General features: G+C 40.6%; 1 protein-coding gene across 1 annotated transcript in view; it reads right to left on the minus strand.

The window, feature by feature from the left end:
• Window positions 1-20,143, minus strand: part of nav3 (neuron navigator 3) — a 251,822-nt gene that overhangs the window by 67,356 nt on the left and 164,323 nt on the right. Inside the window, exons 11-12 of the mRNA XM_042511574.1 lie at window positions 9,874-10,284; window positions 8,040-8,159 (exon numbers count right to left, since the gene is read on the minus strand). Coding sequence (XP_042367508.1) covers window positions 8,040-8,159; window positions 9,874-10,284 — 531 coding nt within the window. The remainder of the gene's footprint in view (window positions 1-8,039; window positions 8,160-9,873; window positions 10,285-20,143) is intronic.

The following is a 20,143-nucleotide window of genomic DNA, read 5'->3' on the forward strand; positions in this document are numbered from 1 at the left end:
TAAAAATTGAAACAGCACCTGTGGAAATTTGAAGCTTGAAGGGGAAAATGTAACATTTGAAGGCGACAGGGTTTGTTGGACTCCAAACTTAAGAAAAACGAAGTAGGGCAGGATGTCTTTTGATTTCATCACTGCCCGTTCTGTAACTACTTGACTTCACTTATTAATTCAGCGAGTACAGCAATTAATGAGGATATCAAGCCTCCCCTGGAGGTATTAAGAGAAATATTATTCAGATTAAGGATAAATAGAGAGAGCAGCATCCAGAATGGAAGACACGGTTGAAACAACACCAGAGAATAAGAAATGAGAGGAAACTTAGCCTCCAAAAAAAAAAACTTTCCCTTGAGCTACCCTAAATGAATAAATGTTAATTAGTGTGTATTTGTGTGGGCCGCAATTTGCCTGTTTTTGAGGGGGAGTCTATCTGTATGCAAGCACCTGCACAAGTGAGGACGCACATTTGCATGAACACACACATAAGAGCCAGACACAGCTGGGTACTCAAATTGGCAATAAAACTTCTTCCAATTACCATAACAGTGTGCTAAGTTTAGTCTGTATGCCTGCATGTGCTTCATTAAGGTGGAAAGACTGGAAAAAGAGACAAATGTCTGGGAGACAGAGAGAGAGACTGACAAGTGCCAGAAAACTTCAGAAAGCTAGAAAGCAGAAGCGTTGAGGCGCTTCACTTTCAGGTGCAACGTGAGAGGATATTTTCTTCCTAAGTGGCGCCCCGAGCAGAGATGAACTACACAGAAACTTATATAACGACCGGCTTTGTCACTGATGGCAAAAACCTTCTCCTCAAAATCTCCTCCCTGCTTACGGCAGCACTGAAGAGCCGAGCAGCTTCACCACGACTGTCACCGCTCTGCAGAGTGACAGCCGGGATCCTTCTGCTCAGCGGCGCACACACATATGCAGAAATCTCCACACACACAACTTAAAATGTAGTCCAGGACAAGCACAGAAACAAGCTCTCTTTTTGTCAGGCATGGACAAAACAACACACATTTAAACACACAAAAACTGGTCTCCAATCCCCCAAAAGCTTCAAATAAAAAAAAAAACAAAAACGCAGAGCCAGCTGCCACAGTCCAGGCTTCAAACAAGAGGGTGAGCGAGGCCCGGTTACTTATTCATGTCTCTGCTGGGAACTGGAAGCCTGTCGGTGTCAAAACACTCTCCTTGGGCGTCTTTTCTTGACAGTAAAGCCACGAGCATGCGCTCATCTATGTTGCATGACAGGAGGGTATTTTTAGAGCGGGGCTTTTAGCCAAGCCTGAATTCACCATTGTTTAAATGGGACTGATCAAAAGAGGGATCTGAGCTTTTGTTGTTCAGCTGCTCTGGGGCAGATGGTCAGTTTGAGGAAAGTCTACGGCTTTCTTGGAATACACGCCAAAATAAATGAATAAAAAAATCGAAAACTAGAATTACGGCCTTGTGCTTGTATGTCTTTGTGAACCGGTGAAGTAGCGCTTATAGTTTGCTCCATTTCAAATTATATTTAGTTCATTCTTCAGTCCAAGTGGATGTTTGTGTCAATTTTAAGGAACCTCCCTCAAGTGTTTATAGAAACATTGTGTTCACAAGAATGAGAGGGATGAAAGGTCAGAGTGACCTTGACCTTTGACCACCAAAATTGTATCAGTTCATCATTGAATCCAAGTAAACTTTAATCCCAAATTTGAAAAATTTCCATCACGGTGTTCTTCAGATAATATGTTAAAAAGAACGAGAAAAACAAGGTTACAGTTGCCTTGACCTTTGACCTATAAAGACCAAACCGAATCACTTCATGCTTGAGTCCAAGTGAACGTTTTCGTCAAATTTGAAATAAATTCCTTTGAGGCCTTCTTAAGATATTGTGGTAATGAGAACGAGATGAATGCAAGGTCACAGTGACCTTGGCCTTTGACTGCCAAAATCTAATTGGGTCATTACTGAGCAGAAGTTAATGTTTTGCCAAATTTGAAAAAATTCCCAGAAGGCGTTCTTTAGATAAGACGTTAACAAGAATGAGAAATACAAAGTCACAGTGACCTTGACCTTTGACATATGTAAACTAAAACTGAATCAGCTCATCATTGAGTCTAAGCGGACGTTTGTGCCAAAAACGAATTTCCTTATGGCGCTCTTGAGATATAGGACTTACAAGAATGGGACATGTAAATGTATGGATGGACAATCCAAAACCACAATGGCTTATACTTGGATTTCTGCCACTTTGTACCTAATCGCACTTAGCCTGATGAACACTGTCGGTAAAAAGCAAAGGCTCTGTCCCCATAGCGTTGATTAAGACTCTCAAATCGTGACTTCTCATCTTTTCCATCTACCATGAAGCAAACCACCTCCAGAAACGTAATGCATCACTTCCTGTACAGCAGAACATTTTCCAAAAGACATCCATCGACACCCTCATGGCTGATCTGACCAAGAAGGGAAGATCAGCAGCGTCTAACACCACCTAGAGTCACATCCAGCACACATCTGATGTAAGGTTCACTGCAGCAAACATAAGCCCACACTGTACCAGCCCCAGATGGTCTCAGTCACCTGCTGGCCGCCAGTCTCGATCTGATGAGTAATTTAGATGAATCTCCTCTAGGGCTGTGTTGGTTTGGGATAAAGCTTCCATGGGAGGCAGCCAGGGGAGTCGTTATGGACGGAAAGAGGCGTGAAGCATAATGAGCCTCATGGGAGCTGAGTGTATGTACACAGACTGACTGTGCGTTCTGCCTCCCAGGAATGCTCTCTACTACTGCCAGTGTGCCGGGAGAACTGGGGAGTGGAGGGACACATGCACCCTCCCAATTATTGCTCTGTAATTCTTTCCTTTACCGATAAAGAAATAATTATACATTTCTGCTATAAAATAAAAATAACAAATAACTTGTCCCAAACTGCACTTACTATCCAGCTATCAGCCAACAACAGCTGAAATCCCAGCTCTGCTCTAACAGTTTATAACTCAATATACAGCTCTGTCAAGGTGCCAGAAACCAAACTTTCCGAAAAACAAGTTTTGCAACAATTATGAGCAGGCTGTTATACAGCAGTGCCATTGGAGATGTTTTTCTTTTTCTGCACAGTAACTCCAGACAATACATTGCTGTTACACAGATTCAATTATATGTAACACAACCTTCATCTGTATATCTACAGAGATGACCTTGAATCACACCAGTGTATTTCCAAAGGAACTACAGCAAACTTATGTTTACAAGTAAATGTAATCCTGAGCAATTGAACAGTGTGGTATGATTCAGTAATGCCATGAGGACCTTAGAGTCTTTCACTGTCTCCAGTAAGTCTGTGTGCTGAGGTACTGCAGGGGCAAGACCCTGTGGATGTTTTGACTACATTGATAGACAATTAATATCAATAAATTAATATCAACACCAGAAGTTAAGTTCAACAATTATGCCAACACATTCTACATTAAAAGACCTATTTTCCATGGCAAATCATGGGTTGGTTCCACATATATATTTTAGACTAGTCTATAGTGTTGGGCATGTTTTGATTTTGCTTTTAGAAATACTGAGCACCACCACTTTAACAATATCTTACAAATTAGCACACCTACCAGTAAGGTTAGGATCAGGAAAAGAATCATGGTTGGGAGTTATCACATTATGTTAACGCAGGGACATGACATGCTGCTATTTACGTACATAACTTAAAATGAAATCAAACTTGAATTTGATCCATAAAGGACACCAACAGCTGTCTCCTGGGTGAAAGTCCTACGTTTGTTTGACCCATCCAGCATCCTGAGGTTACATGATCACAGCCTCATGTCTCAGGATTACATGGATTACATATGGATATCTAGTGCATTACTTTTCGTAGGTATAAGTACAAAATTACTTAAAGTGCTAATTTTTTTGTTGTTTTACATGAAGGGAGATAATTTTAGTGTATGATGTTAACTGCTGTTTATACTGTGCATATGACAATGTCTTGAATCTTGAACAGTAAATGAGATCGATCATATTAAAAAGCCACAGTATACGAGTCGGCACTGCACCAAGATTGCAACTGGACATTTTCATTCTATTATTAATTTCCTTAGTGAATGAACGAGTTAACCAAGCTGCATGAACGGTATGACGCTATGGCTCAGTCAACTTTGTCTTTTAGATTGAAAAAAAGTTGCCATGGCAAATTAGTTCTGCTTAAGATATTGTGGTCTAGGCAGCTTTGTGCAACTGATGATTCTGACATGTACCAGAAATCTGACTACTACAATGGTTAGATCCGTCTTTGTGAAAGAAGCCTCAGAATGCAGCTTAACCAATAGAGAGTCAGGTTGTTTTGTGTTTGAGCTTTGAGTCACACTTTTTCCTCCATTAAAAATATCTGAAAATCTCTAATAATCCACAACTGAGTGCAACACGTTAATTTTCTGTCTCTGGGGATTAGTAAAAGAAATCCAAGGAAATTTACATTTAAACAAGGTATTTAATAATGAGTTCAACAAAAACATTAACTGCAACCCCTATGAGAAAATCACTTGTAAATGCCACCAATTGATGTGTCTTCAAGAGGGCTTTTCCCCTATAAGTCAACTACTTACTGCATACTAGAATTATTTTCTGGATTAGAGAGCCAAAATAATGCAGCAATGGAGCAGACATGCAAAACAAAAAAAAGGATAACTATGATGCTTCTTGCCAGTCCCAGTAGAGGCAGTAGGCACAAGATACTACACAATGTAAATTTGACTCACTTGCAATCTAAGAATAAAGGCTTTGTTAGTATTTATCATTCCTAGAATGGCAGCATGAGCATTTGAGGGGATAAAAAGTTCCTCAAAGTCAGCAAACAGATTGTTTGAACTTGGGCCTTATCCGCTCCTCATTTCACTCAAAGCCGGAGGGTTGTGTGGAAAAGAAGACGAATGCTTTGGGATGAAGAAGGAACCAATCATGGAAGGCAGATCCTGTCCTACGGAGGGAGCTAAAGCCGGGCTGAGGTGTGAATCCTGGTGAGCGATCACCTCGGAAATGAATTTCCTCCCTGAGCTTTGTCGTATGTCAGCGGGAGGTGACAGCTCAGCGTCTGACAATCACACATGTCAGAGGGAGGCAGGGGGAAGCATTAAAGGCATGTGTACTTTTGTGTGTACATCCATATAGATTTGTATGGGAAAATGCAGGAAAGACAGAAAGACAGGCAGGGTTCCAGAGTTCAAATTCTGATCCAATCTGGAGTCTCTTGCCTGCAGGCATCTTAAGGGGAAGCAGGCATCAATATTTCCTCATGGCCCCTGAGGCCCAAAGCGCTAACACAAACCTCAGCTAAGAAAAGCTGCATTTTTTGGACTTATGTCAAGGCAAGGTGAGAGACACTTTGGGCATAATATTCAAATACTGAGATAAAACACGTGCGGGGTGAAGCTATAGACTTGGCAAATGGAGGAGACAATTCACAGGTTCATACTTATTCTTATCCCATCCATCCCTTTGCCTGAGTGTTGAGTCTGAAGGGCAGATCAGCGTGAGACTGACAGGAGGGCAGGTTAATCAGCCTATTCTGAACCTCCGGTCAGGTCAGCCATGTTTTGACGCTCTGCCGATCACAGATACGATCAGACTCGCCCCTGGCTGACTGGCTTGACTGACTAGCATGTTTGTGAGACGGAGCACGTACACCAGAAACAGAAGGATCGTCTGGGCTGTGAAACAATTGGATTACGCAGAGCGGTAGCACAAACAGTAACATGGATACAGCAGGAAGCAAAACATCACCAGCATGTCTGCAGGGCATACTTCACCCTGCTTTAATTCGCTTTCTATAACCATGCCCATTTAGCACATTGGCACCTTTAATAGAATCCTCAATTTGAAGTAGAATTTCTTTAACACCCTTTTCTAATTTAAAGCATTATAACAAAAGCCAACTAATTCTTAAGAGCCATATCTGATTGCTTTTCAAGCCTCCCACTCCTCTAAACAATGCCACTCATTAAAATCTTGGCAGAAGTTGGAGTTGCGACGCTAGGAAATGTCACTGCATCACTCAATTCCCAACAGCCTCTCTGAAGGCTTGTCATCACAATCTTTGCTTGACAGCTTTGAATCGATAGCACGTCTCTCCTTTTCACCTCATTTAATCGAGGAAGTCCCTGCAGTAGGGCGGTGCCCTGGCTGTCACTGCTGAAGGACATGAACTTATATCCTGCTTTAACTTGTGGCTCTATGTTTTGTTTTCTTAATGAGTAAATTAGACATATTTGGGGCCAAGCAGATACTGTATGTTTGCTCCACATGAAGCTGGAAGCACTTAAAGACTGGCCCAAACTAAAAGATTTTTTAAGTCTTTAATAATAAAATCTAACCGCTGTGTTCCTATTTTGTATGAAGAGAAAGATTTGGCCGAAACAGAACATCACACACTAACAGATTCCATTCATAAACAATCAGAATCCCAACCACCAAAATAGGTAAATCTTGCAAATTTCTCAAGATCAAACATGACTTGAGAGTAAACAAACATAGCAGGTGACAGGCAGGAGCAACTAGCTTTGTTAGTTTTTGCACTATTTTTAACAGTAGATAGAGGACAAAAAGCATGGATGAAGACATTGAGATGGTATGAACATGGACTTTACATCTTATAGCGTGAGTTGGAAATATGTCAGAATGAGTATCTGTTAATCCTTACAAAGTTATAATGTTAGCTTTTGTCGTAAACTTGGATAGAAAACAGATGGTTTAAATACAAACTGGATGTAGCATGAAGGGAAAAACTATAACCCTGCTATACGTATTAGCACACTACATTATAAAAATACCTTGATCAACTTTTGGTTTCACTTGAGACATGGACAGTGGTCTCCTGGTTGAAAGTCAAAATGTTGTTTGCACCATCAACCTCATATATGGAGCGTCTTGCTCTTTACAATATGGCAATTGCATTGAGCGTCAAAAAATGCCACCACCCGGTGCATCTCACATTGTTGCTAATGGGTACTTTGGTAAGTGATACCTGACGGCGAGGGCCACTGACCAAACGTCAGTATTTAACAAGTTGGGAGTAGGTATTTTTCATTTATCTCCTTGTTTGTCCTCGTGGTTCCCTCTTCACAAAAACATATCAGTAATAAATATTTAACAGGTTTAATATTTACAATTTGAAATTGGTGAAGCCAGGACTCCCTAGAAGATCAGGAATGTAAAAACACTAAACATTCCTAACTCCACAGGAAAATCTTTAAAACCATTAAACAGTTGACAGTTGTTGGGAGGGGAAATGGGACCAAAATCATCTATAACCAATGTAACTTTTCAGTACTCAACCATATCCCCTCTGCCATAACTTGCCTTTATAACCTTGAAGTTTGCATCTTCACTTAAAAGTTCTGTGTGATGTCAGTGATGTAAAGTTACTTTTAGAGTGAGCAGCGGATATGGCATTGTAGGTAGGTGCGTAGGTTTCAGGTAGGTTTCGTCATGTAGATGATTCTTTCACTATATTACCATACCCAATGTACCAGTTTGTTTACTTAAATAGCCAATGCATCTTCTCCTTGTTTGCATGCAAGTTAAGTTGTTCACAGCGGTCACAAGGTGAATGCTTTACCAGGCGATTATTTTAACTAATTTCAGCTGGCTCTTAAAGGATCTGCCTGTGGTCTCTGCTTGGAAAACTTGAAACTGTTTCAAACTTTCTGCCATTCTCACCACAGAGCACCGCTTTTCTCACGTACACGCATCACTGGACAGCACAGTCTGGTGGATTTGCCCTTGCAAACACCTGAACATCTGAACGTGAATGGCAACGAGTGAAACCACTGAAGCTTTCACTGTCAAACTCATCCCAAGGTGCTCTGGAGAGGAACATCAGCTAAATGCCAAAAACTGGAATGTGAATTGCAGGCGCTGTATGCAAATTTGGAAATTTAACAGCGTGCTTTCATGTATGCAGCGTGTCCTTGCATGAATCTCAAAACTGTGGAACTTCAGTTATGTCAAAGACACATCAGCGAAACAAGCGGTATGACTGACAGTCTGCATCCTTACCTGTCTATGTCGCCCTGTATCTCTTTGCTTCCTCTCTGGGATACTTCACGGGAAGAAGCCGCATCTGAGGCCCGGCCTGCGTTCCGTGCATACAGATGGAGGCCGCTGTCAGTAAGGTATCTGTGAGAGGACATTTCATTAGAGTAATGAGATGTCAGATCTCAGTTTAGCACAAAAAAATAGCATTTTTGTTGTTATTAATTAAAAAAAGCTAGTTATATTAAACCAATAGAGATGCTACAATCGCCTGATGGATATATTGATTGATGAGCACCATTTAGGCTGCATGTGCATTTTTGTGAGCTCGCAAAAAAAGGTACATGTTTAACCCTTTAACGCCTGGTTTGATATACTGCAGGTGTTCTTGTGTTGCATTCAGATGAATTTCACTAGCATTCAAACCTTTGAAACCTTGAAAAATTGATTTCTTTCAAAAACACAGAAAAAAAACATGATGAGTAACCTGGCAAGAAATGACACACAAGATTAAAAAGATGAGGAGAAAAAGATGTGAAAATTAGCTTGGGGGGTTTATTAGATACGATCAAAAAATGGGGGAAAATGTCCAGAAAATCTATTTAGAATTCTCTTCATTACATATTTAAAATTATGTGACATAAAAAAAAAATGTATATATATATATATATATATATATATATATATATATATATGTAATTTTATATAAGCCAATTTGCTTAGGTATCAAAGGGTTAAACGTGTGTGTGTGTGAGCGTGAGTTAGTATTAAGATTTGAGGCGAGTGCCAGAAAGCTATCAGACACGGCTGATCGGACATGGGGATCATTAGTGTTGGGCTAATTAAGCTAATAATTCAGCTAATCACCTTTCCCTCCCGACATGTTGCTACATTTTCTGTTCTGACATGTCTTTACTCCTAAGCATGCTTTACTCCATCACTCCTCGTGTAACTCCCCCCACAGACTGCCCTGCCCCCCAAAACTCTTTTCGGGAATTGTTAACAGAACGGATGCCAAGTGGGAGTGTGTGTTTGTGTGTGTGTGTGGAATGTGCTCAAGGCATTTGTTACTATTGAGTGAATGAAGGTCAGACGCCCACGTACATGTTGGCATGATCTTTTGTGGAAGACACTGACTTATCTTTTTTCATTCAGGTTATCTGTCAGTGTATCGAGTGCCCTCGAGGTTCACGCTTCCCTGTAAAGGCATGACAAAGCTGCGATGGCCTTGATGGATTTGAGCTGGCTATTTGTTTTAATGTACACATGGAGAAAGGGCCTTGGTGACCGTATGAATACACAGCGAACCGTGAATTTCAGGGTGTTTTTTTTGACTATTTAGTGGAAATGTGTCACTTGTATTGAGGGACATGGTCCTTTAACCACAAAATATTATGAATATCGTGAGCATTTAAAATGTGTAATTTAATGCTTGCTATGATGAAGTTCAATATTTATTATATAATTATCTATTTTTTCTATTATAATAGTGAAATGGAACCTTGGGCAGCTTTTGGCTCCTAACATTGCTTTGGAGAAGTGGTTTTATGACTGGATGCATGTTTTGTTTTATAAAATGCACACTCATGCATGCCTGTGAACACCTGGCATACTTCACATCCTGCAGGCGGTTTCATACTATTCCTCGGGTTTATGGTTGGGGACAGTAATTAATCAACAAAGAAGAAAACTTCCATAAAGCAAATATGCATGTAAGAGCGTGTTTTGGTACGTGTTAACATAACTTGGTTTAGTTACATATGTGAATAAGCCTGTTAATTATTAATTGAGCATTTAAGCAGGAACTCAGCATTCGTGCATCAGAGGAAGCCAACATGCTTAGCACTAGTCCTCCTACCCGCTGGTGATCTCATCCATCCGGCCGTTCCTCCCTAGGATGTCCCCATCACTCATGTACCCTGCCATCTCCATCTGCTTCCCTCTTTCCAGCCCTCCTCCACCCTTCTCCCCCTGCTCCGCCCCCCTTGGCCCTGCTGCCGCTGCTGCTCGCCTCAGGGGGGCGCTGTACACAAACCTGGAGGGGTCCGAGTGGCCACTGTAGCGCCCCGTGGTGGTGCCAGCGCTCGTCGTGCTCGCCCTGGGCGCAGCGTAGCTTGTGGGCATTGAGGGGGCTTCGCCTGCCTGGAGACGCGGGGTTTGTGTTTGGCCCAGACGCCAGGCCATGGGGGAGGAGCGTGTGGTGAGGGCTGGTAGACTCCGCCCATTGACCTCAGTGGTCACCGTGGTGTCAAAGGTTGTTTCTAGTGTACTGTGGAGACAGAGGTGCAGAAAGAGAGAAAGAGGGTTAAATCTGACTTGAGAGCAAAGTAACTGATGATAATAACAATTGTCAGCAGTATATTTTAGTTGTTAACTATTCTTAACTGCACTGATCAACGCACTAACCATGGCGAAGTCTTGTGTGTGTCTTATTCTGGCTTTATAAGAGTAGAGAAAAATTCTGCTAACCACTAAGACAACTTTTGCAATGTAAAATACCACAGGTTTGTGCTAATAATGCTAACATGTTTTATTTGTTGAGAAAAAGTGTCCGGTATAAGACAATTCATTTGTTGGTGACCCGTATGAGTTGCTAGAAGGCAAAATTTTGTAAATTTTCCCTTTGTTAAATGTTGCAGTTGTTCCTTGCATCAAATGAGCAGAGAAAACTTAGCTAGCAGCTAGGCTAATACATACAACATAAAATGTCATAGGCTTGTGCTAATAACGTTAGCATGTTTTATTTTTGGGAAAATGTGTACAGAAAATTGTTTTGTCTATGAGTCATGTATATGATAACAAATCCAAGTTGTGTACTTGTGTTTGAAATTGTTGCCAAGATGTTGTAGTTTAGTATTTTTTCTTTCCCTCTTTTCCCTTTTGGCCAATATGATCTTTTCCTTTCCTCTCCCCTCTATGTCACCAACATAGGTGCACGACGGAAGCATTCTCTCTCTCTCTCTCTCTCTCTCTCACACACACACACACACACACACACACACACACACACACACGCACACACATGTATTTACATGCATTTTGAATTAATCAAACTTAACAGTTCTTCAAAAAAAACCCACTGCGGACTAGTGTTTTGGAGGTGTAACTGCAGAGTGACACAGACACATCAATGCACAAGTATAGTTGCTAACACCAGTGTAGGCCACGTGTGTGGCCTACAGCAAAGACCCTGCGTGCAACTGATGCACAACCCTAAATCTGCCTTTAGTATAAAGGTTCCATAAAAAAGGTGCCTTAAATGGATCAAAATCATCTTCAGTCAATCATCAATCAATCAATCAATCAATCAATCAATCTTATGTCATCAAATCAACAGCACTCCTGTATAAAGAACAAATCATTGAGCTATTGAGCTGAAAAGATCAGTCATATTTTAGGTAAAGAACGGTCTACATCAGTTGAGTGCCACTCCCTTCAAATCTGCTGTTTCCTCTAATATGGCTTTCTGTGTGTGTGTGTGTATGCGTGTGTGACCTTCCTAAAGTGCTGTTTCTTCCAGTGTGTTAACTTGAAGGGGGAGGAGAGCTGAAAGTGAAGGCTCCCATGAGAGCATATGTCAGACCATCACGGTGCATCACATGAAGACGGAGGGAGGGGGGGGGGAGGAGAGAGAGAGAGAGAGAGAGAGAGAGAGAGAGAGAGAGGTATGTTTCCACCCATCTGTCAAGTGTGTTTCTGACACTTTTGAAAAGCGTCCGAAAATCAAATCTGAAACAGGTGCATTTTTATCAGCAGGGTTTAGGCAAGTAAATAAACCCTCTGAAATGTCAGGAAAAAGAGTTGGTAATGGTTATACTTTTTCAAGGCCAGCTTTAGTGATCTCTATTGAATTGTCTTTTTCACTCAGGTTCTTTAAATTGTTACATCACCCTGAGAAAATAGCAGGATGAAAATGCTTCTAGAGAAAGAGAACTGTTGTGTAGGAGAGAGTGAAAAGCGTAAGTGTGAGAATAAGTGAAATGTTAGCAAATAAAAGCAGCCAAGGCAAGGAATGAAACCTGGTGAAAAGAGGACTGACTCACTATCCTGACAATCCTCCATTAGCCCCGAAACAGACACTTTTCTCTCTAAAATTGTAGACAAATATGAACATTGAATCTATGATTCAATGCACGACTCTCATCTTTCAAAGGATGCCTTTCCATCTAAATATATATATATATATATATATATATATATATATATTATGCATGATATATTTTGCTGTACTTCTATCATGCTAGTGCTTATTTGCACTAGCATGATAGAAGTACAGCAAATGAGTCAGCAGGACTGTGGATACAAAATAATACACTCATGGCCACTCACACACACCAAGCCCTGCAGCTTGATGTATCACACAGGCACAGAGAGCAGAGCACAGCAGCATTGGTACCTAGCTTGAGCTCTCTCTGCTGGGAAAACAAGTGCACTACAGTCACATGATGAAAACCTGAAAAAAAAAAACATACACACAACACCACAAAGCTTCTCTGATTTGTGACTTAAGGATAAGTTGCTGAGGTGTTCTCCAGTAACAAACATCCCTGTGTAAAAATGGTGGTATAGTGTTATGCATGATATATTTTGCCGTAGGAACAAGCTGAACACATACAGGAACAGTGTAAACAGGATTAAGGCTTTACGTGTGCCTCTTGGCAAGGATGCTAATGCTATAATAAACTGGCTGTCATCTTTGATTTACACAATATAAGGATATAACGTTTTCGCCTGTAATGCTATTTACAGAAGAAAAAATTACATTTGAAAAACTCAGCAGCAATTTCTTTTCCCAGAAATCATGACCTGGTTACTCAAGATAATCCACAGACCTTGTTGTGAGCAGTTTCGTGTGGGAGCCATTTTATTTCTACCAAACTACATCCAACAATCATATCACTGCGCAGAAGTGTGCATCTACTCATAGTCACGAGGCTCATGACAGCACGAGATGTAAACATTAATGGTGTCCTCCTTGACTGAGCGATAAAGTTAGCTAGCTCATTGGTGCTAGATGAGCTAGCAGTAGATGCACGCTTCCTTCTGCGCAGTGATATGGTTTGCAGGTGCTGAAGGAAGTGTGCATCTACAGATAGCTCACTAAGCATCACTGAGCTACCTAACATTACAGCTCAGCGAAGCAGGACACCATTAATGTTTACATCTCACACTGCCACAAGCATAAGCATGAGCCACTCGTCCATGAGTAGATGCAGTCTTCCTTCTGCACTGTGAGCGGTGAGCTGTGTGCGGTTTGTGGGTGTAGTTTAGTAGAAAGAAAATAGTTCCTGCTTGAAACTGCCCACAACAAAGTCTGTGGATTATCTTGAGTAAATTGATCATGAATTCTAGAAAGAGACATTGCTGTTGAGTTTTAAATGTGTTTTTTGATGCTTCGAGCATCACAAGCCAAGTGCAATCTAGTTCCATTATACTGAAGAGAAGACAGACATCTCTCTATGGCCAATATCCCCAACATTTGTCAACTCACCAAAAGAATCTAAATTGATAAATAGCGCTGTCCCTTTAATAAATTAAAATCAAATAAATTTTATTTTTTATAAATCTGTCTGTAATCACTTAAACTATAATAAATGGTGAAAAACACAATTTTCTGCATGTTTGCGGCACAATTGCTGCAATAATTCCTTTGAAAATAATTTTAGGTTAAAATGAAGCTGACAATGCAGCTGCAGTTGAGGACGATGGATATGTGGGATGTGACACCTATATTTGGATGCCTGTCTTTGTGCGCTGGCCTTCATTAGGTGACAAAAGCAACATCTTAAAGCAGTGTCTCACACATAGCAGTGAGAGAGGTGTGAGAACAGCCTTGTGTGTGTGTGTGTGTGTGTGTGTGTGTGTGTGTGTGTTCTCTGTGAGAAAGGGCAGAACATTGCACCCCTGTGATGCCAAGTGCCAACATGAGAGGGGCAGCAAAGCCAGCCATATTCAAAACACATCTCTATCAACACCTCCTGAGATCAACACACACACATGGAACCCAGTGACACATGCAGAGCCATGTCAGATTGCCAAGAAGCCAAATTAAACAAAAAAAACAATGGCTTATCTAACAAGCGATCGCAGCTGAATATTGAAATACAAAATCAATTTGCCATGGTATGGAAATCAAAATCATTTAAGCATTCGTACACAATGTAGCCTGCTAAATCAGCTTATCTTTATCTGCCGGCAGCAGAGAGAGAAAAAAAAGACAGATAAACTGAGGGAGACTGTGTGTGTGTGTAGGTGTTGAGAAAAATGAGCTTGCAAAATGAGCAGGAAGCGCAAGAAAGATGCTGAGATGTTTTACACATTCAACCTACCGTATATGTACACACATGTTCATTTAAAAGACTGTATAACATCAACATATTGTTGTTAAATTAACTAAGATCCTATATAATTACTATATGTCATTGGTGGCTTCTTGTTTCTCAAAATTCAGACCACATTTCCAATAAACAACTCCTGCTTTTCAAAGATCTTTGCATCATTTCAATATCTGGTATAAAGCAGAACAAAAAAAACCCTAAAGAAACCCAAACAGAGGAAGGCGATTTTGTTTAGCCAAGAGCTCAGCAGGAGAAGAATCCATGTTGACAGCAGGGGATTGGTTATTGCTGAGCAATGCTAAATATAAATACACCGGAACTTTCTCTCTCTGCTGCTAATGACGTCTGAGAGTTGAATCAGGAGTTCTCGTGGAGGTTCATTCACTGATATTAGTACAAAGGTTTGTTTTATTTCCATAAGTTCTTAATTCTTTCATTCTTTGTAAAATCCAAGATCCAAGTTTCTAATACACACACATACAATGGCAGTAATTCAGACTCTCTATCAAAATACACTAATTAATAGGCTTGCATGGAAATGAACGATGGAGATCCAACAGGCCTGATGAAGGTAGTAACACGGTAGTAACGGTAGTAGTATGCTAGTAAGAAGAACAAATACGGTAGTAACAAGAACAAATGTATGTATATGTATACTTTACTATACAAATGTATACTTTAGTGTTTAGATATATATTTTTTATATTAGTACTTACGTTTAAATTTTATTGATATATTCCACATTTCCCACTTCTTTTAAGACTTTAGAATGGGAGCATCTGTAACTAAAGGAAATTTCCCCTCGGGGATCAATAAAGTATTTCTGATTCTGATTCTGATTCTGAAGGCAAACAATGGGACCAACCTATGAGAGCTTATAAAGAGATATAAAAAACTTTAGCCTAATTCTGTATTGACAATTATTGTGTAATGACAGGAGATCTAATTTCTCTAGCAGTATGAGATTCTAAATTTATATTTTGGAATAAGTTTTGGCATCTTGTGCGAGTTTAGTTACGGACTCTTCTTCAGACAACTATTGCTGCTCAAGTCACCACAATCCCTTTATGGGAGTTACTCTGAACTTGAGTGCACTTAAACTGAGAGTTATGCTGCCTTCAAATGGGGTCGTGCTTACAGTGTTTACAAGAAGAGTTCATATGTATCTTGTATTGTTAAACCATGGAAGTCAACTTTGTTTTGAAAGCTCTGAGTTGTGACGTGTTTGCTGATGTTTTCAGATATGGTGCAGGCCATGGAAGTGCTTATCGAGTTACAATAAGTTCTAGAGATTGAACATGTATAGAGTTTTTCCTCATGATTTTTATAATTGGTCTAAGGGAAAAAATGCTGGTTTTCCCAACAGATTCATCTTTTTCCTCCATCGTTACACTTTTGTATTTCCTGAATTACGTTCCCTGCTTGCTTGCCTCCAGACACAAACATTATACAACAGTAACATCCCTGTGTTCTCATGACTTAACCACTTAGACACCAGGTATATCGTGTACACAACTTCCCATGTGGTAATGAGGAGCTCAAGAGTTCCAATTGAAGGCAGCATCACTCCCTTGTTCCCTCATTCACAACTCTCTATATAAACCACCTGTTCTTATTCCCAAGTCTTCAAATACAAACGCTTTATCATGCCCCTTGTGGTCTCATAGCTGTGACGCAGAGCCATTGTAACAGGTAATACATGTTGTGAAAAGAACATATTTTGGCTTAAAAAAAAGTATGTTTGTTATATAACAAGGCACATCTTGACAACCATAAATTGTTTAAGGTTATGCTATAACATCATTGACTACACATAAGACACAAACTTTGATCTCCTGGATGAAAGTCTGGTTTTCTTTGACCCATGAAAGTTCCCTTCCTCACGCCTTATGGTAATTTCTCACTCTTTCTACTACCTCAGTTCAGCATTGAGTACTGCTGTGGATGAGTTTACTTAAGAATTAGTTGAATAAGTGTCTCATAAAGGCTGCCTTTGGTGTAAATATCACACACTGAAGGGCATAAAAAAACATAAGTATTTGATGCCCTGAGCATGAGAACAGGTTGATAAAATATATACTTGATACCTTTCTCTGTGGTGAACAAATAGTTGAGATTTCAGGCAATTGAGACACACACTTTTGTGTCACGACTGGCAGGTATAGTGTAGTGCACAACACATGCAACATTCAGGAATGCACTATGGTAATGTTAAATTTACTTTCCAACACTAGGGAGGGATTTTTTTAATGAGGATTATATTCAAAGTAACATTTACATATACCTTGTATTTACAACAGCAGCTTTGAATCTAATAAGTAAGCTAATTCTAATTTTAGTCAGCTGTTATTTGTCATAGGGACCTCTTCAAGCAAGAATGAGGTATTAGTTGTAGTAAGCAGTCTGGATTCATGACCTGGATTTCTGTTAAAAAGAAAAGTTAGTTACATTATTAAAATTCAGTTGTGTAATAAATAAAAAAACTATTGCAATTAAAATGGCACTGAGATTGAGTTAGATCCAAGAACATACTGACATGAAAGCAAAACCAAGAGAATAAAGAGAAAAAGAATTACACTACAAATAACAAGAATTCTATTGTTATGTAAATGATTTGAGGAAGTGTCATGACTGGGTATTTCACAGCATTAATGTATTCCAGCCTCATTGTAGAACCTAGATATCCAATTTATACACTTTGCAACTCACACTTGCTGAGTTACACAGTTACTGCTCTCGAGCTTTTGAGGGCAAAAAATACTGGAATGTGCCACTGCTTTATTTTGTGTGCGTGCATCTATATGTGCTGTGTACATATGCTGTATGGATGTATGTAAAAGTGAGGCAGGCGCTGGTACTGGCAGCTGTTAAACCCTTCTAGATTGAGAACAATTCACAGCAATTGCTCAGCGCCATCACAACACACGTCTTCAATCTGGAACCTGAGAAAGGTTCCCCGCCCACTGCCAGCACAACCATCATTCACACAGGCACACGCACGCACATACACACACACACATGCACAAATGTATGCACGCACACACACACACACACACACACACACACACATCAGGACACCCTTTCCATCTTCCATCACATTCTGAAAACTCATCTAGTCAAGAAGTGCCTCGTATTACCTTCCTCCAGCTGAATCATGTCACTTCTGCGCTCACAGGAACATTGTCAGGGACTGAAAAGTGTCTCTGGCTTTGACCCATCATTACCGTCAAGAACTTGCAATTTTGGTAGTTTAGCTACACTTTTACTGTACGGCTGCAATCACTGCAAATTGCTTAGTATTGCAAGCTAAATGCATATTAAAAAGAAAACTTCAAAATGCACGCAAATAGGACCAGCGGCTATCTCCTCAGTTCAAAAGCAATGAATAATTTAGCCTGACTCTCTTCCGTACTCCAAATGTAAACACAAAATAAACAAACTCGACCGGGTTGGAGCTATTATTTTCAAAATGTCATGTGGTGGCTGCTGAATTCCCATGGGAGTAGACGGGGATCCCTCGGGCCCCAGCAGACAGGGAGACAAGAGCAGGGGAGATTTCCTTTTTCTGTTTGTTGTGCCAGCTTTGTCCTTGAAGATGACAGCATTTCTTCACACATGGAGGTGTTTCTTTTCTCTTCAAATGTCAATCAATATCAGTTTTCATTGTCTGAATAGAAAAAAGGGAAGCTGAATGTGTTTTTTGATCAATACAGATCGCCTGTGGAGGCACCGACACGTCAAGATCTCCAAAAGATGTAGAGGATGTGAACTGAGCTGCCATATCAAAGTGGCAAGGTCATTTCAAAGACAAAAGGACCTCGGAAACTGTAGCTTAATCACATGGTGCTTTTTTCAACTGGGTCAGAAACTTGAGGTAACATTAGCTGCCACCAGCTCTCAGGCAATTTCAATGCAAATTTTCGTAATGCACGTGGAATGTCTGGGAGTCTTTGGGGAAATGCAGCAGAGAGGCCGAACACATAATGATGCAAAACTAATGGTGGGAAGAGCAGATATTAGTGAGCTCCATGATCACTGTGGTAGTATATTTAATCCAACGTGGTTGGTGTTTGGGGCTGTATTTGCATTGAGGTGTCTCCCCATGTGATCATAAGACAGATGGATAAACATCTGTCTTGAATGTATTCCTTGTCAGAAGTCGCCAAAATGCATGCAATGGCAATACACATGTTGTTCACACTGGTCATGTGACAAGTAATGGCATAAAAAATGGAACAGATGTCCCACATTTTGTTGAAGACTCTGAGAGAATCACTTTAATGTATTCTAAGTTTGTTCTGGCGCTGCAGATGTGCCGGGTTTAGTCAATATTTCTGTATTCTGCTCCGTTAAATGAGCAAAGCACACACTTCGGATACAGCGATAAGCTTCTCTTCTAGCATAAGTTAATTATGCAGCAGAGGAGGTGGGGAGCAAACTGTGTGAGGTGTGGCCCCATAGATATGTACTGTGAGACAGGGGATGGGCCTTGGGGGAGACAAAGGAAAACAAAGATTAAAAAAGCAATTTTGAAACTGATAAATGATGGGATGCCCTGGTGGCCTAGGAGCTGGGGAGCTGACCATGAATCACAGTGGTCCTGATTTAGGTCTGGCACGGTACCTGTGTTGCATGTCGTTCCCCATATATCTCCCCTCTATTTTCCTGTTGTCTGTCAACTACTGATAAAAGGCATTAAAATTAAAATTTTAAAAAATTACCTCAAAATCGAATAATAATGACTGAAAACCATCTTGAATAAGTAAAACCTTAAGCTGTAAGTCACTGATCAAAACCAGGGTTGCAAATTGTAGACACTTTCCGTAATCGATTATTAGTAAAATCTCGGATGGTTAGGATTAGAGGAAGGGTGCACACGGGTAAGTGCAGAAACAAACTTCACACTCAGACGGGAAGCAAACACCAGACTCTCTGGTTAAAGTTCGGGTTTGTTCAGCCCATCCCCTCCCATCTGCCTCAAAAGCACCCTCTTGTTCCTCACATTATATCGTTACCGGCAGCATTTCGTTCAACCTGATGCTGCCCTCCCGTGTTTCATGCACCCGTGACAGGTTCCTTCCAGCAGCATTCTCAAGTGATGCTGCCCCCGCACTTATTAGGCAGAAGTGGTATGTGGTGTCTGGTCATCTGCCCACATATAATTACAGTGGGACCAGTTCTGTTCGGCTTCATCCTCAGGTGTCACTGTCCAGCAGCGTTTCATGTGCATGCAAAAGATGCCTTTTGGTGTTGTGCTTTTATGCCAAAAGCACTGACAAAGCTGGGCTATTTTACGAGTTCGGAATGAGACCAGGCTACAACATCGTGTTTTGATATTGCTAGGATGCTCAGGAAGGATGATGACCAAATAACACTGCGGTTGTCAGCACCAATATTTTTTAACCATAAGAAAAAGGTCTTGATTTGATGTTCAAACAATGGCTATTTAACGTCTGAATTACTCTGTTAGTGGACAGCATTTTTATGCCTTGCTGGAACACCCAGTCTGCAGGAATAGAAGGAGAATCCCAAAGAGAGGGCACAGAGAAAGGGAGTGATGAATATGACAGTCATGTCTGCTCGAGCATAACAGTGATTAATTACTTAAGGTGCTTCAAAGCGTCATGGTGATTACAGTCATTTCTTATCCATGGGAGAGATTAGGATGGTCTGGTCGGGGTTTTGTCATGGACAGAATTGGCATGCACACTCTGAGGCGATCCTTACATTGAGAATATAAACATGTCTGCAGTTGTACACACTCTGGAGCCAACTTCTTTTTTTTCCATT

This window comes from Plectropomus leopardus, chromosome 22, assembly GCF_008729295.1.
Source record: "Plectropomus leopardus isolate mb chromosome 22, YSFRI_Pleo_2.0, whole genome shotgun sequence".
In the NCBI taxonomy this organism is placed as follows: domain Eukaryota; kingdom Metazoa; phylum Chordata; class Actinopteri; order Perciformes; family Serranidae; genus Plectropomus; species Plectropomus leopardus.